The sequence below is a fragment of the Pygocentrus nattereri genome, chromosome 20 (genome assembly GCF_015220715.1).
Source record: "Pygocentrus nattereri isolate fPygNat1 chromosome 20, fPygNat1.pri, whole genome shotgun sequence".
Classification (NCBI taxonomy): Eukaryota; Metazoa; Chordata; class Actinopteri; order Characiformes; family Serrasalmidae; genus Pygocentrus; species Pygocentrus nattereri.
This window is the reverse complement of record NC_051230.1, coordinates 27,249,185-27,275,114: the sequence shown is the minus strand read 5'-3', so window position 1 is coordinate 27,275,114 and position 25,930 is coordinate 27,249,185. Positions and strand designations below refer to the sequence as shown.

The following is a 25,930-nucleotide window of genomic DNA, read 5'->3' as shown; positions in this document are numbered from 1 at the left end:
GAGATATCAGAATTCAAAACAACATGTGGTCTTGATAACAGAACAAGTGTCAGTGTAGAGATTTCTTAGTCAGGGGGAGTCAAACTCTTACATTCTAGCCTCTGTTATGATATGTCAGTACTTTGTACAGTTGTTCTGATGGTGGCAAAAAAATGAGACTGTTACCTTTTAAATGAGACCAAAATCATTAGTGTAGCCCAAATTATGTGGCAACAGTGCTCGTTTTACTTTAAGTATGCTGTTTCAAGCAAGCACAGGCTGAAGCCCTTCAAAAGCTTGTTTGATCCAGGCGTGATGCCACTACACACTCCAATAACAAATAGCAAACCGGACCAGGTATCTGAGATATTCTCTAATGGTGCTCTAATCATTAGCACATGATTGGGTGCACCTGATTTTATTGTGACACATTTAAAGTAATGTCACATGTATACTGACAATTTCCATTTCAAAATTTCCACCATTGCTTATTTCTATTATCTAAAAGATTCAAAAGGTGTTCATCCTTTTTTTGTTTTCTTCCACAATTTTCTCTCCAATGTAGTTGTATCCAGTTCCACCCATTAGTTAGGACTTCCCAAATTACATGATACTGCCAGCACTAAAAGGGTGAAGGCTAGCACAGGCTTCCTCCAAGACCTGAGAAGCCAGCCTAAAACACCTTTTAGGAAGGAAGGAAGGCACCAACTGCCACCTAACAGACATCTGTGCTTACTGGCATTGCGCTAGGTGATGGGGCTACATCCTGCCTACCCAGTGAGTGAGGCCATTTGTGCTTTCTTGGATTCCTGCCCAAGGCTGTAGCATCACCAGGGATCAAGCTTGCAATCTCCGTTGATGGTACATTTTATTTTAAACTGATGAAACGTTTCATAATAATAAAATACATACCTGTAAGCCATGCATCTCCAGCAGCTCCTCACTGGGGAGGTCAGATTCATGGTGTGTTCTTAAACCGCATAATTGCTTGTTCTTTGTGCTCTTAACAGAAGAAATTTCTTCTTAAGAATGGTAGGCGAATCAGGGCCCACTCTTCTTAAACCCAAAAAGTGCTGAGCCTCAACATCTCTTTGCTCATAAAGGTCTTGACCTTAACATTTCACAGCATTACTAGTCCTGATTTATCTCTGTCCCAGCCTTTTTGGAAAGTGTTGCAGGTGACAATTTTTGGCGAGATGAAACATTACTGTATCTTGTTATTGTTTTGCTTTTTTTCTCCTTTTGTTTAAAAACAGCTCAAAGTGGATTTACAAATCACAGCTTTCTGCTTTTATTTGCATACTGTCCCAACTCTTCTGGTGTTTGTGAATAATAAGATGCATGGAGCTCCCAGAGAAGATGAAAATTTGGAAAACAATTTGACACATTTTTAAAGACATTTTAGAAAACTAACAATAACAACTTAGAAATGGCTTTTTAAAACTGTATTTAGTTTGCATCAAAGTTTATCTTTTTTTTATCATTCATTTTTTTTTTGCTGAATGTATCTGAGTGTTTTATTTTTCCCTGTTGCTATGAGGATGGGTTCTTTGAGTCTTTACTCTCCTTACCTGTGATGTATTTAATCATATGTGCAGGATGTCATTTTAAAGGCAACATGTAAAACCACTAACTTGCTGCTAAAACAATACAGAAATACAAAATTTATTTCCATTTAACTCTGTGCAGTATCAGCGGGAGCCAAGATGGTGCAGGGTTTAAAGCACTTCTACGTATGCTCTGAACTTCTTTGAGCTTCTAGCTTTTAGGCATAGAATGTTATAAAAAAATAAGTAAACAATATTACTAGGTTGTAGTGATGACAAGAATCCAGAGGTTGATGGCTTACACTTTTCTATGAGTGTCACTGTTTTTTTTTTTTTAAATAAACATAACTGCTGTAACATGTAATGAGGCATGGATTGTTGCCAATGCCACATAGCACTATATTTAATAAGAGTGTTTTTTCTTTGCCAGCTTCAATGCCAGTGGTATTACCTCATAAGATAGTTGTAAAATAGTTTAGTAATTCTATATTTACAACTTTATCACAGTATTTTTCATGTGGTGATGTCAAAAAAGTGCTAGTTTTCAGTTGACCCCCATGTACCAGGTATTCAACTTGTTCATAGTAGCTGCTGGAAACATTGGTTATGTATGGCAGCATATTCAGAATCATTTAATTGAATTGAAGAGCTTAAAGTCTAAATCAATGTGAGTTATGAATGGTGGTGAGCTGGCAGGTAGAAAATGCTCGATCAGTAAGAACTCCTGCTGTTTTTACTAACCAGACCTGGGCATCTCGCTAGCACATTAACATCCAATAACAGCCATGTTCATAGAGTGGCATTTTTACGGGCTTTTGTGTTGCTCATCTACAATGAAAACTAGAAAGCTGCCAGGTAGCTAATGTGGTATTATAGGTGGTTGCTAGGGTGTTGCTATGGTATCATGGGAGTTTGATATGGTATTGCTAGGTGGTATATGTTATCGCTGTTGGTTGCTAGGATGTGGCTTAATGGTTTCTGTGGTGTTTCAGGTGGTTGTTTCAGGTGGTTGTTTGGGTGTTACTAGGTGGTCGTTACAATATTCCAGGTGGCTGCTAGGATGTTGTTAGGTTCTTGCTATGGTGTTATAGGTGGTTGCTAGAGTGTTGCAATGGTATCCCAAGATAATGGCTAGGTTGTTGCAAGGTGGTTTCTGTAGTGTTCCAGGTGGTTGTTTGGACATTGCTAGGTGGTTGTTACAGTCTTCCAGGTGGTTGCTAGAATGTTGTTAGGTGGTTGCTATGGTGTTCTAGAAGCTTGCTAGAGTGTTGTAATTGTATCCCAAGTAGTTGCTACGAAGTTTCTAGAGGGTTACAATGGTATCTCTTGCAGTTGCTTTGGGCTTGCTATGTGGTTGCAGTAGTGTTCCAAGTGATTGCTATGGTATGTCTATGGCAAAAGCAGCACTGGCCAGACAATGTGCTGTTGTGAGATTATATTTAATATCATAATATAACACTGTACAAAAAACTTCACGTGAAAAGTACTTTTTGGTCAGTAAATTTCCACAATGACTGCAAAGCTAATTTCCTTTAGCAACAGCCTTCCAATCTTATTTAAGCTTCGGCTGAATCTGAAACAACTCCCTGCTCCCCAAGTAGTACATTTGGATTCAGTCATGTACATACTGGACAAATAATGCACTGATTAGGTGCAGAAACTATAACTTCAAAACCTACACAGCACACCACATAAGACTCAGGGAGCTGCTTGAGAGTCATGCCAGGCTTGATGTTACTTAAGTCAGATCTCAATTAAATACAGTCCTTTGAGGTGTGTTGCTGGTCTACATTTTTCCCATATTCTTAGGTGTTGAGTTATCTGGGAGCAAAAACATGGACTGTCTAGGGGGGCGTGAGGACCAGGTTGGGAGTGACTGATGTAGTAAGTAGTATTATTCAAACCTGTGATATTAATGTATTAATTTCTTTCCTTTCAGCCTGTAAGAACAGTCCAGTTCTAGGTAAGAAAATAAGTTGTCAACACCTCAGTGTAAACAAACAAACAAACAAAAAACAGGTTATTATCTCATCAGTACGCTCAGTAGAGTGGTATTAGTGTCAAAGATTATACCATTAATAGCACAGTTTCATGTCTTGGTGCAGTAATACAATATTCAGCTGTTGTGAGGCATTCGTTGATGTACATATTTAGAGTATTTTACAACGAGTGTGAAGAAATTTCAACCAACTATCTGCATTTTCAAGTTACTTTGTTTCGTTTGGGGGGTTTTTTTGTGCATACTCATCCCTGAAGTCATGCTTATCATGCAGTTTAGCCTTCTGTCATTGAGAACTTCTAGGAAAATAAAAATAAATATGAGCTGAATTTCTTGTATTCCCTGGTCGGGCGACCGGGCTCCTCTCTGTATGGAGTTTGCATGTTCTCCCCGTGTCTGCGTGGGTTTTCTCCGGGTTCTCTGGTTTCCCCCCACAGTCCAAAGACATGCAGTCAGGCCAATTGAACATGTTACATTTCCTCTAGGTGTGAGTGATTGTGTGTGTGTCTGTCTGTCTGCCCTGCGATGGACTGGCGACCTGTCCAGGGTGTATCCTGCCTTCCGCGCAATGACTGCTGGGATAGGCTCCAGCACCGCCTCCCCCCCGCGACACTGAGGGAGAAGCAGCTTAGAAAATGTGTGTGTGTGTGTGTGTGTGTGTGTGTGTGTGTGTGAGAGAGTGTGAGTGAATTTCTCGTGAAAATGGTGTTTTTTGTGGCAACAGGTCTAGTCTGGCAACATCTCATTTTTATGTTACAGCCTGACCCTAGACCAGGTCACAACAGCCACAATGACACTGCATGTACATTTATTTATAATTGACCGTGCGATAAATGTTGCCAACTCACACAACTGGCTGTAATGACGTGTGGAATCATGCTATGGACACACCAGTGTGAACCCTTTTGTGTGTCCTGCTCCTCCAATTCTTCTCACAGCTCTATAATAAGTAAGAGAACAGTTCAATGTGGGGGGTATTTATGGGCTGGAGATTAGGGAACCAGCCTTGTGACCGGAAGATCGCTGGTTCGATTCCCTGAGCCAACAATATGTGACAGAAGTGCCCTTGAGCAAGACACCTAACCCGCAAACTGCTCCCTGAGTGCCGTGGATAGGGCTGCCCACCCCTCTAGGCATGTGTGCTTACTTTGTGTGTGTGCGCGCGCGTGTGTGTGTGTGTTCACTAGTGTTTATGTGGTGTTTCACTGCATGGATGGGTAAATGCATAGGTGAAATTCTCCCCCTGTGGGGTTAATAAAGGTTTCTTAAAGGTTTTTGAATTTTTGGTAATTGTTGAATATTGTTTCAAAATTAATTCAGGGTGCAAAAGTGATTAAGAATCAAAATTACATTCAAACATTAAGGAAAATAATAAGTGATTCAATTCCGTGCCTATATCAAGTATTTTACACTTGAGCAAGGCTCAGCCAATCAGATTTTATGACCGCAACTGTTAAAAAAAAAGTTTTGGAAACATACAACTATATGAACATGGTAATAGGATCTACACAGCAGTATAGAATATTTCTAATGTCTTGTTGTTCCAAGTAAGTTCACTGTCCAGAGAAGCACTAACCAACAACCAACTCTGTGGAAGTTACTGTAAAATTGCATGACATTTTTCACAGTGAACATTTAGGGAAGTTGAGCAAGGGCTACATGGTACAAGCTCTTATCTGAATCTTGATGTATTGTGAAATGATTGAGAATGCTCCTCACATCTTGTTCTCTTTTCTCTTGTAAGAGCATTTGTGTGTGTTTTTCATCTTTTTTCCCAGACTAGTAACTTTCATCACAATAAGAATAATCCTCACAATGTCCCACTTGGTCACTCTGCAAACATACCTAATTACCTCAGTAGTATACTGGAAGAATGTAGAGAATACTAAAAGTAATTGTTTTATGTATATGTACTTTATGGAAAGACAAGTAAAACACACTTTTTCTGTATGTTTATACTGTAGGATATACCAATTCTATGTACCAATTGTAAAATAGTAAGCAAAATGCAAATAAAAAAGAAAGGAGTTATTACTTTGATCTGTATTTAAATAATACAAAGACAAGATATTTAACATAGTTTTTGGTAAATACATGCTCATTCAGGCATTGATGTCTGCAACAAATAACACAACACATTTCTCAATGAGTGATTACATGGGTTTGTGGTATGTTAGCCTCCTCCATGCATGTTGTCATCAAAAGATTCAGGGAAACTAAAGGGCAAGGCCCAAAACCACAACTGAATGCCTATGACAGCATGAGATCGGGAATCCTGACAAATCTTTGTCAATAAACTGTCACTGCATCCAAAAATTCAAGTTTAATTAGGTTGAGATCAAATGATTGACTCAAAGCATTCTGCATCTTTGCTTTGATAAAGTCTTGAATTGCTTTTGCAGTATTCTTCAGGTTATGGTCCATCTGCACTGTGAAAGTGCTGTCCAGTGAATTTTGAATAATTTGGATAAATCTGGGCAGATTACTTCAGTTCATCCTGCTGTTTTTGTCAGCCGTCACATCAATAAATACAAGAAAACCACTTCTATTGGCAGCCATATGCCATAACACTACCTCCACCATCCTTTATGGATGAGGTGATATGCTTTGGATCAGGAGCAGTACCTTTTCTTCTCCATACTTTTTTCTTTCATTATTCTGGTACAAGTTGGTACAATCTTTGTCTTGTCTGCCCAGAAAATGTTGTTCTAGAGCTGTACAGGCTTTTTTAGACGTTGTCCTACCTAGTCTTCTTGTTTTTGAGGCTTACTAGTGTTTATGCATAGTACACCCCCTGAGGAGTCTTCTCTTCATTGTTGACAACCAACCTCATGGAGTATGTTTCTGATCTGGTCAAGTGTTAAGAGGCTCTGTGGACAATTGTGAGGTTAGGGAATCTGCCCTGTGACTGGAAGGTCGCCGGTTCAATCCCCTGAGTCAACAGTACTAGATTGAAGTGCCCCTGAGCAAGGCGCCTACCCCCCAAGTGCTCCCCGGGTGCTGTGGATAGGGCTGCCTACCACTCCAAGTAAGTGGGCTCACTGCCTCCTAGAGTGTGTGTCTTCACTAGTGTGTATGTAGTGTTTAACTGCATGGACGGGTCAAATGTGGAGGTGAAAATTCCCCATTGTGGGACTAATAAGGGTCACTTAATCTAATCTAATCTTTAAATTAGTTGTACCTGGACAAGGTGTCATTCTCTCCAAACATGCATGCTAATCCTGTGAGTATATTATATACCCTGTGTGCAAATATTAGTATAAAGAAAGGTTTAAGGTGGACTGATACATGTAACCTCTGATACAATTGGCCTCAGTTTTACAAAAGTATTGCGATTATGGAGTTTTAACTCTATGAAGACAGGGATAAGTCAACTCGGAAACAAAAGCAGACACTACTTGGCCCACTGCATATGACCATCTGAATCACAATACCACAAAGCAGAAGCACTTTGCTTATAGACATGACAATACTGCCCACATCATGGTCCACTCAGCCCTTTTGCATTCCCTTCTCGGCAATGAACTCAACAAAGTCTGCCCCCTTGGTAAAGATACAGGTACAGGAAGGTCCTGAGAAAATGTCTTCATGGTTAGTTATTTCAGTCTCACAAATACGAGGAAAAAATATACATTACAATTCTTATGAGCTAAATGAAACTGCAGCTTTTACCCTTTTGTCACATGTATTTCATGTGACTAAAAATTACTCACATCTAGGCACATGTAACATCATGTGAATATATGTGAACGCGCATGAGATCTGGCTTTATAACTTAAAGCAGAAGCCACCCAGAATGTCCAGTTTCTCACAAGTTCTCTTCCCTTCTACAGTCATACAATTAGAAGTTTAAGGCATTGTCTGAACTTGTAACATGGAGTTATGGCATAAATAGGCCTGAGCACTAATAAAAAAAAATTATAATATATAAGATAAAAAGAGAAAAAAGAGGGTTTTTAAATTGATACTACTTGTGAATTGCTTATGAGGTTTGGACTCAATGGGGGTGGTCAGTCCATTATTCTGGTAAAAGAACCAAATGATTTTTTCCCAAATTTGTCGTCAATAAACAGGCAGAGGTGAGATCCAGAAGTGGCCAAATACACAGGTTGAAAAACAACACAGATCTAATCAGACAGACAAAGGCCAAATAGGGAGCAGGCAAAAGGCAAGGTCAAAAATAAAGAAGAGTCAGAACCAGAAATCAAACAACCAAAACAAAGGAACGAATGCTCAGTAGCTCTACAAGAGAAGCAATACATCACACTGAGCTAACCTAAAGCCTGGGCTTAAATACTACACTGTAAAAATGAAAAAGTTGAGAAAACTCAAATTTCAAAGCCACTTACTGCACAAAATGTTTGAGCTTTGAAGCCAACTTAAACTTTTAAGTTAAAAAAAACACCTTTAGTTGTGCCAACTAACTAGCATTTGTTCAGATAATTTATTTTTCATATGTATAAAAACCTCAAAATTTGAGTTTAACATACTTAAAATTCCAAACAACAAAAGTTGTGCTAACGTAATGTTTATTTTAAACATGACTAATAAAACTGTGAAACTTGTCAACAGTGCTTTTGTGAAAGCAGCACATTTGGCTTAGGTTCCATAAGCCTAGCGCAACTCAAACATTTGGATTTGATTATTGATCATAAACTTGCAAGGCAAACTACAATTCTACCCCAGCCAACTGTTAAAAGAATGCCAGCTAATGGCATTGCACTTGACATTTATCCATCAAGTTATGTTCTGGAGTTGGGCTTTCCAAAACAGTATGTACTCAACTAACTAACAGGACTGACAACTAGTCTACTGGTCTTTTAAAACATATCACTGTTGAAAGAAAACCTCATATGTCCAAAATGGTAACTTTACAGGAAAAAGAGAAAACCTACTTTACTTTTAATGTAAGTCAATGGAACCAGACACAATTCAAAAGTTAAACAGCACAATGACACCAAAGATACAGGCTGACCCTGAAACTATAACAATCCTGGCTTGGGCAAAAGAATGGAAAGAGAAAAAAAAAATTATTGCAGTATAGCATAAACAACAGCTTATTTGTTTACCATAAAGTGGTAATACCATGGAGTATTATTTGCAAAAAAACATGCCCATATAGCATTAACAACGGTGTAATTTAATTGCAAAGTGTAAAGTATAAGCAAGATTCGCAATACTAAAATAGTTACCTATATAAAGCAGTAAAACTCTTGCTGAAGCATTTCGCTGCTGCCGGAAGAAGGCCTTGCATCTCCAAAATGATAACGTCGCAGGAAAGGGAAAAAAATATACTTTACTTTTAACATAAGTCAATGGAACCGGTGTTTTTGGGCCATTTCTTTTGAATAATTTTTCTTGAAATTCACATACAATGTAAAGGGCAACAGGCATTATGAAATCATGTAAAAAAAATAAAATAAAAACATAAAAATGGAGGTACAAGTTTTTCTTCCGACAGCAGTATTATAGCCAATATTGTCTTCGAAATATCTCACTTAAAATTAAGATATGCCTAATCATCCCGAATGATATTACCGTGTTTGATTTCACAAACTTCTGTTATTTTAGAATTGTGCCCTGTGCTAAACTTTTTGTGGAGAAGTCAATGTTTTACCAATGTTCAAGGCATAACACAAAACAAGTAAACACTGGCAAGACAAAAGCCTCTTCGAGCACAACAGCACCTCTCTTTGAGGGGTCACAAAATGTTCACCTCTTCCACAATATAGACAAAAGCTCTATCCTTTCATCAAAAATGCCCTCATCTCAAAAACTGCAGGACAATAACTGTAAAATCCTAAACTTTGACCATTTCAAAATCAAAGAGGGTCCCCCATCACTTGTTTCCTAGAACTTCATTTGCTGAAATGTCCTGAAATGTCACACAGAATAAGATTTGTGAGCAACTAGTGAAAAGTTCCATGAAGATGTGCCGAATAGCTTCGAAAGTGTACTTGTGCTCTTTTGGGAACTCGATGTTCAAGGCATAGAAGAGGCTGAAAAGGTAGGCAAATGGAGGTCTGTAAGCTCTGTGAGGACAATGGCCTCTTCCAACACAATGGCAATATTGACTACTGTGCGCAGTGAGGTAGGTGCTTCATCATCTTTGAGATCAGTGACCTGTTGAAACCAGGACGTTGTACCAAATTCAGACTGAAATACTGCTGTACAATCACCCTAATAAAGACAGATGTGCAAAGACAACATACACCAACGAGCCACTTCATTTTTACCACATTCTTGTATCTACACTTTCTGTTCATATTATCAGCTCCACTAGTTCTAACTATGGCGATGTTTGAGCTCACAATATTGGCAACCATTTAAGGTGGAATGGGAAAATTCAAACAAGAAGCTGGTGAATAGAAAGACAACTTCAGCCCCGTCCTCTTGTGAACCTAAATATAAGAACCTGTATGTTTTGGTTCTCAATACTAGTTAGTACTAACTAATAATAGACTTAACATCTTACATTTAGGAGATATTCATTGTATATTAAACACATGCTTTTCACAGTGAAATATTAGTGTGCCTTCCAAAGCTGAAGCTCCTCAAAGTCGTCCATCTTTTCATGGCATGCCTACTTTTTACCAACCAGTCAGAGGCTTTGTCGCATAACATCTTTGTCTGCGGAGTTTGCCCGCCTGCCATAAGCGTGAGACGGTGAATGAAGCCTCTGTGCAGCGTATGCGGTTGTCCACAATTACGTCACATTGTTCGCTGAAGCCAGGCAAATGACGTCTCCGCAAAAAGTCTGCTGTGGCCTTCACATATCACCACAACATCAGTGTTACTGCTGTGCTGACAATGACGCACCACCCAAATAGTACCTGCTCTGTGGTGATCCTGACCATTGAAGAACAGCATAAAAGGGGGCTAACAAAGTATGAAGAGAAACAGACAGATTACAGTCTGTAACTGTAGAACTACAAATGCTCCTATATGATAAGTGGAGCTGACTAAATGAACAATGAGGGCAGATACAAGGATGTGGTTTTAATGAAGTGGCTGGTCGCTGTATGATTGCTCAGCAATCACACAGTTAATAGTGACAAGAACATGAGTGTGCTACCTTTTAACTAGCCCACTACTAGTTTATTAGAAGGCCTAGTGATTATCTTGAGATTCTGGCTATGTTTTAAAACAAATTCCATACCCAAGATCGTAGGCATAGAAAAAGAAACCGTATGCATGACAGTTCATGTAAACTAGGGTTGGGCAACATGGCATCGGAGTCCATGGCATTCAAAGGCAATCATAGAATAGCTTACTGCAAAAAACAATACAAAAATCACGTATCTGGGATAAAATTGGTTTTAGAAGAAAGAAAGCTTTCGTAAGCCTCTGACTACCTCAACCATTTCAAATTCCGAGCATCATTCCGTGCTCTCTGGTCATGAGATAAAAGGGTAAGACGTTCAAAAGTGTGGATCACTTTAACAAAATGACCACTGTTGTCTACGTTATCATTTAATTTAGTAAACGAAAACTGTGGCGAAACATATTGAGTGCTGAGAATGACCTAACTAACACAAGATGAGAATAAAAAGTAACATCTGAAAATGAAAAGTATGTCAATGTTCTACACTATCATCAATGAATTGAAATTAAAATGCGAATGGCAATTTGTCAGTGTAAATGCAGCTTTAGTGTTGTGGGTGACAGTATTTTGTTGTTCTTGTAAGCCTTTATGCAGTTGGAATTACACCAGTAAGAAACAAAATACCGTTCATTGACAGTGAAACCATCCTGTATATTCACACTGCACTTGTCATCTCAGTGAAATTGTCAGCATTTTAAGCAATATTCCTTGCATAAATTTGGAGGTTCACATTTTTCAATGTAACCCAAGATTCATGGTATTGTTTATGAAAGTTAGTAATAAATTATACATAAAATAGTAAAAGATTTTAAAATGAAATTCCGACATGGCATTCTAGAAATCTGAACCAGTGAAGTGTTTGCACTTTAGCAAAGCGGCTGCTGCACCAGCGCATTCAGTGCAGCCTCCCAGTGTTAAAAAATTGTGCTACCATGTCAAAATGTCCATTATGATCACCATAGCACATATTTAAAGGTAGCTCCATGCATAGAACTCTAGGTAGGATATTTTGATAGCTTAAATCACATTATCAAAAATGCTACCAGCATTAGAACTATGAAACTGAAGTCCACTTCCAATCCGCCAGCTTCTTGTTTCACCTTAAATGGTGCAGCAGTTCCTCAGGCATTATAATAACCTATTCACCATTTAAGGTGGAATAAGAAAATTTGAACAAGAAGCTGGCAGATAGGAAGCCAACTTCAGCCTTGCATTAAAACTACATACACGGTAATGTGATAGTATAAACCTTTTTCATCAGAAAATGTTTCCATTAGCCTAACAAAATTGGTAGCTAGCATAGCTTAAATCACTAACTGGTAGATTGCCTAGTGTGAGACGTCCTGACAACCAGGGGTAACTTTTTTTGTATTATGGTTGTTAGTATTTTAAACTGTGGGTAGATGACCACAGCCTTTTCTCAGCTTTTCCTTTTGAATCTTTTTACATCTTTTCATGTCATGTCTTTTTGCACAAAATTATGGACAGTAGAATCAATAACAGCATCCATAAATATCAGCAGCTACATCAGTATAAAAAAAAAAATCCATGATCGAGGGAAGGCCCATACTGTACTCACCAGGCAGGTCAGGAAAAGCTTCTTTGAATTCTCACAGACAAATATGGGGAGACCTTCCAGAGATGTTCTCCTTCGATGTATTTCAATGTTAGATGCCTGGAAACCAGAAAAAGAGAAACCACAGACTTTGAGCAGTGATTACAGGCCAATTTCAGCATATTAGATTAGATTAGATTAGATTCAACTTTGTCATTGTGCAGAGTACAAGTACAGGGCCAATGAAATGTAGTTAGCATCTAACCAGAAGTGCAATATATAACATTATTTACATAAAGTGCGGTGGTAACAGTGACCAGTGCATAAATATAACTGTTATATACATGTGTGTATAAGTGAAATGTGAAATATGTAATATAAAATATACAGTGTTATATATGCAGTGTTATATGTATCTATCTATCTGTGTATTATGTTTATATACAGGAATGTACATATTGAATATATAGTATATAATATACATATATACATAACACATACATAAAGTGAGATATGCAGTAATATGAATGTAGGTTATTATATACACATGCGTATACAAATATAGACATGTAGATGTAATAGATACTGTACAGATCAGGGAGCAGCAATACAAATGAAAGTTGTATGAATGAAGTATATCATCAGTGCAGAAGGTGTTGGAAGTGCAGTTTTTTAAAGTGACTGTGTAGCGTTCGTCAGGATAACCGCCTCAGGAAAAAAGCTTTTCCTAAGCCTGCTGGTGCGGGAGCGGAGGCTCCTGTAACGCCTGCCAGATGGTAAGAGGCTGAAAAGTCTATGATTTGGGTGGGTAACATCTTTGATGATGTTTCTTGCCCTGCCCATGCAGCGTTTGTGGTATATGTCCTCGATGGTGGGTAAATCGGTGCCTGTGATGCGCTGCGCCGTTTTTACTACCCGCTGGAGTGCTTTGCGGGCAGCAGCGCAGCAACTGCGGTACCATACAGAGATGCAGTTGGTGAGTATGCTCTCAATGGTACAGCGGTAAAAGTTCACCAGGATCCTGGGAGACAGGTGAGCTTTCTTGAGGCTCCGTAGAAAATAAAGCCGCTGCTGCGCCTTTTTGATGAGGACGGAGGAGTTCAAGGACCAGGTGAGATCCTTGGAGATGTGGAGACCAAGGAACTTGAAGCTGGACACCTGGTCCACTGCAACTCCACTGATGGAGATGGGGGTGTGAGCCTGGTTCCTAGTCCGCCTGAAGTCCATGATGATCTCCTTTGTTTTGTGCGTGTTGAGTGCCAGGTTGTTGTCATGGCACCATGAGGAGAGATGCTGTACTTCGTCCCTGTAGGCCGTCTCATCATTATCTGTGATCAGGCCTATCACCGTGGTGTCGTCTGCGAACTTGACTATGGTGTTTGAGCCATAAACAGGTACACAGTCATGGGTGAAGAGGGAGTACAGTATCGGACTCAAAACACAGCCTTGTGGAACGCCAGTGTTCAGGGTGATGTGTGATGAATGGAGATTGCCTAATTTAACAGACTGGGGTCTGTTAGTCAGGAAGTCCAAAATCCAGTTGCAAAGTGATGTGCTGATGCCCAGATGGTTGAGCTTGGATATCAGCATGGACGGGATCACTGTGTTAAATGCTGAACTGAAATCAATGAAGAGCATTCTCACATAAGAGTTCTGACAGTCCAGGTGGGTCAGTGCAGTGTGTAGTGCTGTGGAGATGGCGTCCTCAGTGGATCTATTGCTCCGATATGCGAACTGGTGTGGGTCCAGCGTAGCAGGTAGGCAGAGCTTCAGGTGGGAAAGAACTAGTCTTTCAAAGCACTTGGAGATGATTGGGGTGAGTGCAACAGGTCGGAAGTCATTCAGGGCTGAAGCAGTTGAGTGCTTTGGCACTGGCACAATGGTGGCAGACTTGAAGATGGATGGGACAGCTGCCTGGGCCAGCGAGACATTGAAGATGTGTGTGAAGACACCCGAGAGTTCCTCAGCACAGGCTCTTAGCACACGGCCAGGTACACCATCAGGGCCCGCTGCTTTCCGTGCATTCACCCTGCTCAGCATGCGACTGACATCCGAGTTGGAAAGTTCAAGTGGATTATCGTCTGGTGGAGGATCGTTTTTTAAACATGTCACCTTATTACCCCGGTCAAAGCGAGCATAAAAGTGGTTCAGCTCATCAGGGAGTGAAGCACTGTTGGTGGATGGCGCAGTGCTCGGTGGCTTGTAGTCTGTCAGGGTGCGTATGCCCTGCCACATACGCCGAGGGTCAGAGGAGGTAAAGTGCTCCTCGATCCGCTGTTTGTAGCAGTGCTTGGCTATGGATATTCCTCTCCTCAGATTGGCTCTGGCCAAGCTGTAAGCCTCCCGGTCTCCTGACCTGAAGGCAGCATCTCTGGCTTTGATCAGAGAGCGAACCTCTCTGTTCATCCAGGGCTTCTGATTTGGGAATATTATTATTGTCTTTTGTGTTGTCACTCTGTCCACACAGTTGTTGATGTGTTCCAGGACAGAGTTAGTGTAGGTGTCCAGGTGCATTTGTGAGGCCGTGGTGGCCCGGGCTGCATACTCGCTCCAGTCAGTGTGCTGGAACTGGTGCTGAAGGAAGGAGTCAGCCCCATCCATCCAGATCTTTACAGTTCTGGTTGTAGGCTTGATCCTCCGAATGACTGGACTGTATTTGGGGAGTAGAAACAGAGAAAGGTGATCTGAAAGTCCGAGGTGGGGGAGGGGTGTGGCTTTGTATGCATCAGCCACGTTTGTGTAAACTTTATCCAAAATTTTTTGTCCCCTTGTGGTGCAGGAGACATTCTGATAAAATTTTGGTAATCCAGATTTTAGATCAGTGTGATTGAAGTCCCCTGCTACAATAAAGGCTCCATCCGGGTATGTAGTTTGAAGTTTGTTGATGGTAGCACAGAGAGCCTCCATAGCCGAGTTAGCATTAGCATCAGGAGGCACATAGACTACAGTAGCGACGATGCAGCTAAACTCACGAGCCGTATAGAAGGGCCTGCATTTAATGGTCAGGAACTCCAGGTCCGCAGAGCAGTGGGTTTCCACTACAACAGAGTCCGTGCACCACGCTTTGTTTACGTAGATACAGGTTCCTCCGCCGCGGGTCTTCCCCGTTGTCGCGGTTGACCGGTCAGCTCTGAACAGCGCATGTCCCTCCAGTTCCACCACGCTGTCCGCCACATCGCCCCTTAGCCACGTTTCCGTGAAAAACATCAAATTACAGTCCCTGAGCCATCTCTGTGTGAGGGACCAGATCTTTAATTCGTCCAGCTTTCCCGGCAGCGAGCGAACATTGGCGAGAAAAACGCTAGGTAACGCCGGCCGGTGTGGGTTTAGCCTTAGCTTAGCACGCAAACCTCCGCGCTTGCCCCGTCTTTGTTTGCGCTGGCGTCGCCGGCGTCGGGCACTTGCGGTCGACAAGAGTGACTCGCTAGGTCCCGGTGTCCGGATCAACTCTGGAGGAAGCTGGTTAAAGTCAAACTGATGTGTAAATCCGATGTTTGTGCCGTGAATGTTGATATCCAAAAGTGTCTGTCTGCTGTAGCTGTAGTTCGCACGAGCGATCTGAGCGAAAATACTGAGAATAGTTAAGTAAATAAGTGTTATATTACTGAAACTGGTAAGACGCCGGGCCTCGCGGTGTGGTCGCGACGCCATCTTGGTCGCATATTAGAAGTTAGGCTGCATTTGTGACTTCTCTTCCATGGTTGTCTATTGGCAAATAAGGTAAGATAATCCTTTATTAGTCCCACAGCGGGGAAAATACAAAACTTTTGCAGATTGTGTTAGAATTAAGAAACTTTACACACCAAGCCTCCACTGAACTACACAGGACATTTGAGCCATGCACTTAGTGTTGAAAAAGAAAAATAGTCTCTCGGAATTATTACATTGTCACTCCTCTGCCACTCTCTTTGATCTGCTCAATCCCATCTGCTACAGTTCCATATACTCTGCTTCATATAGTAAATAAGGTCAGCTACCAAAATCAAATATGAGCAGATTATTTGAAACTACATAGAGAACCTGTAGAAACTACCTGCGGCAACAAGGCAAACAGGTTAATGCCCCACATAGTCCAGTGTGTTTTTAGTGACAGGTTTCACAAAACTAACAACTCAATTTTTGTATTTCCCAGTGGACGTCACTGGAGCAATGTGAAAAATATTAATAAATATTAAACTCAGAAATATCATATTTGTCATTTAATGTTTAATGGCAAACAGTAAATGAATGGAATGAATGATTGCATGGGCCATGTAGACATTCATTCCAAAAAATAAAATAAAGTTTAATAGATAAGTCTACCTGTTCATCAAGCTTTTCTAAGAGGTTGTACATGCCTTGACTAAAGATTCCCTTCCTGGCACGGTAAAGTTTAAGCAGTCGAGGAGCGTACTTGTCCAAGGCTGCTCTAAAGTTCCCGAACAGGTTCTTGGTGGTAACATGGTAAAACTCCTCACAAATCTGTAGAACAAATCAGCAAGTATGAAAACATTTTATGATTGAGTTTTTAGTCATTTAGACATTCATTTATTTTGTGAACACTTCTACCTCAAAAAATAAAGCATTCACATCATTCAAATGACAAAATCTAGTATTCATTGCCAAGTATGAAAAGGTTACTGCTAATAAAGGAGCCAAAACTTTTGATGTCACAAAACTATTGATTATACAGTATTACTCTGAGTAAGCAGCCAGATGACAATGTTCACCCTTGCTTTTAAACAAACACTACTAAATATTACAATAAAAAAATGTCTTGCCTGTTCAAGATACAGAGCAGACCATCTCTTCTGGATTTCCAAAACCATGGGCTCAACCTGCACAATCTTCTTTCTCCTAAGGGAGAATGTGAAGTCCATCTTCTTGCTGATGAGTTCCATGTCTTTCCCCTTCTTTTTCATTGCATCCACCAGGAGACACCTTTGGTCTTCTAGCACATCATAATCATCATTTTCTGGATAATCAGGAACATGATTGACTTCACCTCGCTTTGGTATTTTCAATGTAAACCTACCTTCATCAACATCTTCATCCCTCTGTCTTTTCCTGTTTACTAGAGTAGGCCACTTTCAAATGTTTCGCATATAGGGCCGAATAGCTGAAGATGCACTGTGGGAAGAGGCTGGTGAACTGATGTTTGCTGTATCAAAGGAAGAGATGGAGGATGGTGTGCGCGAGGGTGGTGGTGATGGTGTTTCATTATTATTCCAAAGAACATGCAAGACGGCCATTTCTGCAGGCAACTCTGCAATGTCCATCAAGGTACAAACTGCTTCACCAAAATCTGGGTCTTCATGTTGTACAGAGAATTCACCTTCAAGTTCAAGTTTTTTGCGTAGCTCATCATTCAGTTGCTCTACAGATTCAGGGGTCTTAGTCAGCTTGACCTTCCAGATGAGTTTTGGGTTTATGTAAACTCGCAATAACAAAGCCTACAAAAAACAAATGTATTAAATTGTACAGACCTGTCAACTGATTTTAGATAGGGTGATTGACAACTGAAAGCTAAGTTACTACAGCACTATCTGCAGACATCTATTTACACAAATTCACCAACAGACAATGTAAACTTGGGGTAGCAGATGTCAAACCAGGACAAATGACAGTAAACTGTAAACTATGCTGTACAAGGTTTATGCACGACATAGTTAAATATATATGAACGAAAATCAATTCTTCAGCATGTGCTGGTGGTCAGTGGATTTAAGTGATTGTGGGCAAACACCAATCTCCAAGACTCAAAATGAGCATTTTGATAAAAAAAAGAGAAGAGAATGGAGAGAATGTGCAATATGCAGTACAATAGTACAAATACAAGATTCAAAATTTGTCATTTTTTAGTTGAAAATGCCTGTTGTCTTTTACATTTTGTGGAAATTTCATGATGAATAGACCCAAAGAAATAGCCCAAAATGACTTGGGAACAAAGTCTGGTCACACTAACTTACATTAAAAGTATGTTTTTCCTTTCCTTCCAACAACAGCAATATATATATATATATATATATATATATATATATATATATATATATATATATATATATATATATATATACATACACGCACACACACACAAACACACACACACACACACACACAAGTTTCTGGTAACTTTTGGGGACTACAAGCTGGAAGCTACAATGTGGGGAGTCGCATTTCTAAAGGCTGTAGGAGCAAATGAAAGATTCATGTTTCAACTGGCGTTTTTAAAACGGCTGTCACTTCAAAATAAAGAAAAAATACATTATTAAAGCAATGTGACATTTTTCTACATTCTGGGGACAATTTCTGGTATTCAGTGGGGACCAGCAGATACACACACACACACACACACACACACACACACACACACACACACACACACAAGTTTCTGGTATTTTGTACAATGTAGGTACTTGTGAACAATCTGGGGACAAATGTTATAAACAGTTGAAATGCACCCATAATGTATATTTATAACACAAAACAACTGATGTAGACATTATCAACAGGTCTTTTATTTGTTTCTTTTTAAACCAGTTTTTTGCCATTTGTGATGCAGGATGTCTGCACAGATAATTAATGACTACTTTTTAAATGTAAAGCAATCACAAGCAATACTAAAAACTTAAGCTGTCTATCAAATAATAAAGACAGTGATTCTATATAGTCGAGTCTTCTTAGTTATTACCCGTTACATATACTACATATTACACCCACTGGCCACTTTATTAGGTTCAGTTGCTTGTTAACACAAATAGCTAATCAGCCAGTCACATGGCTGCAACTCAATGCATTTAGGCACGTAGAGGTGGTCAAGACAACTTGCTGAAGTGCAGACTGAGCATCAGAACAGGGAAGAAAGGTAATTTAAGTGACTTTGAACGTGGCATGGTGTTGGTGCCAGACGGGCTGGTCTGAGTATTTCAGAAACTGCTGATCTACTGGGATTTTCACGCACACCCAACTCTAGGGTTCACAGAGAACGGTTCAAAAAAGAGAAAATATCCAGTGAGCAGCAGTTGTGTGGACGGAAATGCCTTGTCGATGTGAGAGGTCAGAGGAGAATGGGCAGACTGGTTTGAAATGATAGAAAGGCAAAAGGAACGTTTCCAACACCTTGTTGAAAGTACAACCCCAATTCCAAAGAAGTTGGGACATTGTGTAAAACATAAATAAAAACAGAATACAATGATTTGTAAATCCTTTTCAACCTATATTCAATTGAATACACTACAAAGACAAGATATTTAATGTTCAAACGTATAAACTTTATTGTTTTTGCAAATATTCACTCATTTTGAATTTGATGCCTGCAGCATGTTCCAAAGAAGTTGGGACAGTGGCATGTTCACCAGTGGCATGTTACATCACCTTTTCTTTTAACAACACTCAATAAGCATTTGGGAACTGAGGACACCAACTGTTAAAGCTTTGTAGGTGGAATTCTTTCCCATTCTTGCTTGATGTACAACTTCAGTTGCTCAGCAGTCCGGGGTCTCCGTTGTCATATTTTGCTCTTCATAATGCACCACACATTTTCAATGGGAGGCGGTTCTGGACTGCAGGCAGGCCAGTCTAGTACCTGCACTTTTTTACTATGAAGCCACGCTGTTGTAACACGTGCAGAATGTGGCTTGGCATCGTCTTGCTGAAATATGCAGGGACGTCCCTGAAAAAGACGTTGCTTGGATGGCAGCATATGTTGCTCCAAAACCTGTATGTACCTCTCAGCATTAATGGTGCCTTCACAGATGTGCAAGTTACCCATGCCATGGGCACTAACGCACCCCCATACCATCAGAGATGCTGGCTTTTGAGCTTTGCGCTGATAACAGTCCGGACAGAATGAATTCTGATCTAGTTTCATCTCAAACCCAAAGGTTTTCACTGTAGAGCAAAAACAAAGTTCATTGTGATGCTCTTCTTCTTCTACATTCACTTGTTGTTTAAACATGAGTTTTAATTCTAGGAACTAAATACATTGCAGAGGAACTGAATGTCGCAAGATCTGACATACAAAAAGCCTGTCTATCCTCATAAGCAACAAAACCACAGGCTCTGCAGCAACACATTAAAGCAGCTGTTGCGAGGTGAGTCTTTTTCTATTGAACATAAACATAAAAAAAAAAAAAGTTAAAATAAAAAGGTAAAAAGTTTCATAAAAGTTTCTGGGCTGCTTTAAACTTTTGTGTTGATCTAAAAGGGCAAAATGTTTTGCAAATTTCTGTATCAAACTGATCAAATCAAGCAAATCAAGATGTAAACAAACTTGCAATAAGTTTTTATGAGCTCTTGGAAAGCAATTTCCCTGAATCTTTTTTCTAATCTTATGCAATTGAGATGTAAACAAAGCTATTCAGAGAGGTTAGATGTGAAATTACATCCAAGCTGACTTTACAGTGGTGGTGAGAGAAACTAGGGGTGACACAAATCTAGCCATTTTACTTACAATCCAAAACCACCAGCGAACGTATACATGTTTTATTTTTGTGATGTTGATGATGGTAAAATAGTGGGAAAAAATACATTTTCTTTGGTGACTATTTTGTCTTACAACCCCAATTCCAGTGAAGTTAGGATGTTGTGTAAAACATGAATAAAAACAGAAAATGATGATTTTGCAAATCCTTTTCAACCTACATTAAATTAAATACACTACAAAGACATACACATACTACAAAGGCATGGTTACCACTGTGTTACATCACATTTCCTTTTAACATCACTCAATAAGCGTTTGGGAACTGAGGACACAATTGTTGAAGCTTTGTAAGTGGAATTCTTTCCCATTCTTGCTTGATGTACAAATTCAGTTGCTCAACAGTCCGGGGTCTCCGTGGTCATATTTTGCGCTTCATAATGCACCACTCATTTTCAGTGGGAGATAGGTCTGGACTGCAGGCAGGCCAGTCTAGTACTTCTTTACTACGAAGCCACGCTGTTGCAACACATGCAGAATATGGCTTGCCATGGGCACTAACACACCCCCATACCATCAGAGATGCTGGCTTTTGGACTTTGTGCTGATAATTCGGACAGTCCTTTTCCTCTTTGGCCCTCTTTTAATGTATTTGACCATGATAGATTCAAGCTAATTTGTGATGTACAAAACTACCTTAAATATCTTGTGTTTGTAGAGCATTCAATTGAATATAGGTTGAAAAGAGAGTTTGCAAATCATCGTATTCTGTTTTTATTTGTTTTACACAACATCCCAACTTCATTGGAATTGGGGTTGTACAACAGCCTGTATGTAATGTTTTAGACATCAGGCAGTGTACTCGTAACCATTTCATGTGATATTCAGCTCTTCACACTTATGTTCCTCATGCGAATTCTGATTCATATTCTCTAGAACACAGCATTACACATATGGTGTAACTATGGAGTAACCACTCTGCTTCTGTTTTACTGGGGTATGAATACAAAGTATTTTCCAGTGAAGCCTTTAGGACATTCTCATCATAAGTGGCATTCCTGGACATTAGAACAGACATGAGCATCACAGCGTCAGACAAAATAGCATCAGGCCAAAAAAAAAAAGCAGCTTTGGAACAGCATTGCACAAAATAGGCTAAATGGCTTCCAGCAAAATAGTCACAGAAATTGTTCCATTTGGAATTCTGTTCTTTCTCACCATAACATAGTCCACAACCTTTTTCCTGGAGACTTCTTTCCTGCAGAGTTCAGTTCCAACTTGCATCGAACATGATGTACCTTCTTACCTAACACTAATGCATCTGATACAGCCAATCAACGACCTCTGAAGAGGTTAATTAGCTGGAGCAGGTGCAGCAAATTGTAGTTGGATCTAGACTCTCCAGGTAGGGTGATCTCCTGCGACAACCATTAGACCTACTGAATCTAAACATTCAATAGAGCCTGTCTGGCAATGTGAAGAAGGATAAAAGGTAACAAAACTCAGCACATGATGTCACAATCTAAAGTGATTTAAATACAGATGTATACAGAAGTCATTGAAATCTGCCAGTTTTTAAAGGCTCTTTGGTAATATCCATTACAGAATGATATGGGTTTTTAATGCAGTGAAATAATATCAAAAGATTCAGAGAATCTGGAGAAATCTCTGCATCTTTTGATGATATTATGGACTGTAGATGATGAAATCCCTAAATTCCTTGCAATTGCACATTGAAAAACGTTGTTCTTAAACTGTTGGACTATTTGCTCACGCAGTTGTTCACCACTTTGTGAACCTCACCCCATCCTTGCTTGTGAATGACTGAGCCTTTCAGGGATGCTCCCTTTACACCCAATTATGACACTCGCCTCTTTCCAATTAAACTGTTCACCTGTGGAATGTTCCAAACAGGTGTTTTTTGAGCATTCCTCAACTTTCCCAGTCTTTTGTTGCCCCTGTCCCAACTTCTTTGGAACGTGTTGCAGGTATCAAATTCAAAATTAGTGAATATTTGCAAAAACAATGAGGTTTATCCGTTTGAACATTAAATATCTTGTCTTTGTAGTGTATTCAATTGAATATAGGCTGAAAAGGATTTGGAAATCATCGTATTCCATTTTTATTTATGTTGTACACAACGTCCCAACTTCATTGGAATTTGGGTTGTATTAACAGGTTCTTACACCATGCCACAAGTTAGAAAGTACAAATTTAGAGGATGAAGTCTCAAAACTGAAGGTGTGAACATGTGCTGTTGTGTGGGGAGTTCCACTATACTGTCCTTATTAGCCCTCAAAGCTAGCTATCTGACTAACCTGAGCAAGTGAAGGAATGACTGGTGTTGGACTGGAAGAAAGAACAGAATGTGGGTCTCCCTTATGTTCATATTTTGATGCAATATGTCATAAAGTCTAAAACTGTGTTTATGGCTGTTTTCCACATGTTCCTCTTATTAAAACAGTCAAAACACAAACATTCTATTACTAAAGTTGCCATTTATGCTAGCAGTGGAGTCTTTTAGCACATCCTCAATGATAACATCTACCCTTCATTTCAATACTGTTAACATGCTCTTGCCAACTTGCCCTCACCATTTACCATCTGAAGCTCTACACTTAAACCAGACAATTGTTAATTTCATCCATGCTGGTTTAAGCTGGTTTATACTGGTTGGGTGCTGGCCTGGCACTGTGTTGCTGGTTACCCAGCATGGTTATACTGGTTGACCCACATACCTGCATTCAACACAACATATGCTGGTTTTCTGGTGACCAGCAAGTTAACTTCTAGTGCTGCTGACATACCACCATCCTAATTACAACATATTTCAGTGTATTAAGGTCCATTGCTTCTCACCAGTATACCAGCATTCAAAGCCCAACATTTGCTGGTTTTGACCAGTCACTCTGTTCTGTGCTGACCACTCTGCTCTATCTTCTCAAAAATGGTTTAAATAAATAAAACCGTTGAGGTTACCCCTAGTTCAGGCAGCAGCAGAGGGTGCATTCCTATCAAACAATTTACTCCTTGCTCCCTGAATGACCTTTGATGACCTCATGATGTTAACCATGACCTTGGTAAACCTTTCAGAGGTCCTCCTCATATATCATAGTAAGGTATGATATATCATATGGTAAAGAGTTGTATCATATCATGAAGAGCTGAAAACAGAACCCTGTGAATGTAGGACAATGGGAATATGATAAGCTGGGATCAAAGGACGTTGGGAACATAGATGTGTTCCTTTAGAATGTAACCTTATCTGTGGTGTGTTGAGCGAAGCTAGCCAAGGCATCACCAGCTCCAATGTGTTTCCCTAGCAGTAAGGCACCTAACCCTCAACTGCTCCATGGATGTTGTGAATAGGGCTGCCTACTGCAAGTGTGCACACAAGTGTGCTCACTGCCCCCTAGTGTGTATGTGAGTGTTTCACTCCACAGTTTGGTTAAAAGCAGAGGTGAATTTCCCCTGTTGTGGGATTAATACGGGGAAGTTAACAGTTACACGGTGATGAATTCTCTTGCTAGTTTATTGTGAACTTTACAGTGTGAGTTTATTTATGTTTGTCCTGTTCCATCTTATCTGCTTGGTCTGTACATGAATAGAAGGTTAAAATGTTAAAAAGGTAAAAGTAGGATAGTGAAATAAAGGGGCAGGGTTTGGAAATAGGGAGGTAATGGGGTGTTTACAATTTGCATACTCATACATGTTAATATATATTTGCATTCTTAATGGGCATAAAGGTGTAAGGATGCTCCAAAGCCATTTAATTTCTTGGACATAATAAAGCAAATACATTATGGTTTCAATTTTGACTTTAGAGATACTTTGAGTTTCCACTCTTTTTGCCTACCAAACATCTCATACTTCTTTATGTTTGCTGTGAGATCTACAGTTTTTGTGTTTGCTTGCTTTACAGAATCAAGAGGTATCATGAATTCAACAAATGAGACAGGACCACCCTGCACGGAGGCAATATGTATTTTCTACACTACAGTGAATGTGATCATCTTCATTCTGGGTGTCGCTGGAAATGGTTTGGTGATCTGGATTACAGGATTTAAAGTGAAGAAATCAGTTGTCACCACCTGGTACCTGAGTCTGGCTGTGTCGGACTTCCTGTTCTGCTTCTTTCTGCCCTTCAGTGTCTACATTATCAATAATGACTTGGACTTCGGACGCTTCATGTACAAGTTTGTTTTGTTCAACATGTTCTTTAATTGGTTTAACAGCATCTTCCTGTTCATCATCATCAGTGTGGACCGTTGTGTGGTCGTTATGTTTCCAGTGTGGGCTCGGAACAAGCGCACCATAAGAAAGGCCTGTGTGATAATAATACTAGCTTGGATCATCTCAGCTGCATATTGCTTGCCATCAGCAATTTCCCTAGAAGTTCAGCATCATAACCAGAAGACAAAATTCTTTTACAAATTAAATTACATTTACCCAAAAAATTCACACTACATTGCTGATGTGACACTTGACTTCACTATTGGATTTGTGATCCCGTTCCTCATCATTGTCATCTGTTATGTTTTCATCATGCAAAAGTTGAAGTCCAGCCAGATAGCGAGGTCCAAAAAGCCATTCAAGGTCATGACTCTGCTGATTGCTACTTTTTTTATCTGCTGGCTCCCATATCACATTTTTGCTTTTATAGAACTAAACAACAAAATATCTGTAAATTTTTTCAATTCAGGATCAACAATTGCCCTCATCCTTGCCAATGTCAGCAGTTGTCTGAACCCGTTTCTTTATGCTTTCATGGGGAAAGATGTTAAAATGCAATGCTACTCACTTCTGTTGAAGATTGAGAATGCAGTTGAGGAGGAGGGCTTGTACACTACACAAGGGCTACCAGCTACCCACTCTCAGGAAAGTAAACCTTCAACGACTATTGAAAGTGTTCAGTAAAGACTTGCATTATTTTTAAAAATTAATTTCAGATGTATTTTCTTCTCCTATTCAAGCAAAAGTGCCTAAAATGGTATTTTATCACTAAATATTTTTTGTTTTTCTTACTTATGACGTATGATTTAGAATTACTTGTACTGAACTTTGTTATTTTGCCAATAAATCTGTTGGATGTGTCATCAATATCATATGTCAGTAGTAGAATTGAATGTCATCAATTTTTTTTTGTTGTTTTATTGTGTGTGTGTGTGTGTGTGTGTGTGTGTGTTACACTTATCAAATGATTAAAACTCTGTCTGAGTAGACAAACACTGGCAGTAGAATGGGTCGTACTGATGAGCTCAGTGACTTTAAACAGGACAATATATTGGATGCCACTTCTGCCACAAGTCAGTTTGTGAGATTTCTGCTCTGCTAGGTCTGCCCC

The 25,930-nt window shown here is 39.7% G+C and overlaps 1 protein-coding gene across 1 annotated transcript; it reads left to right on the top strand.

Annotated features, from left to right (window-relative positions):
- The first annotated feature begins 20,226 nt into the window (after positions 1-20,226).
- LOC108411922 (chemokine-like receptor 1) lies at positions 20,227-25,640 on the top strand. Its single transcript, XM_017683724.2, has 2 exons — positions 20,227-20,257; positions 24,509-25,640. Exon 2 carries the CDS (start codon positions 24,523-24,525, stop codon positions 25,501-25,503), a length of 981 nt encoding a protein of 326 aa, XP_017539213.2. The 5' UTR covers positions 20,227-20,257; positions 24,509-24,522; the 3' UTR covers positions 25,504-25,640.
- Positions 25,641-25,930: the final 290 nt, after the last annotated feature.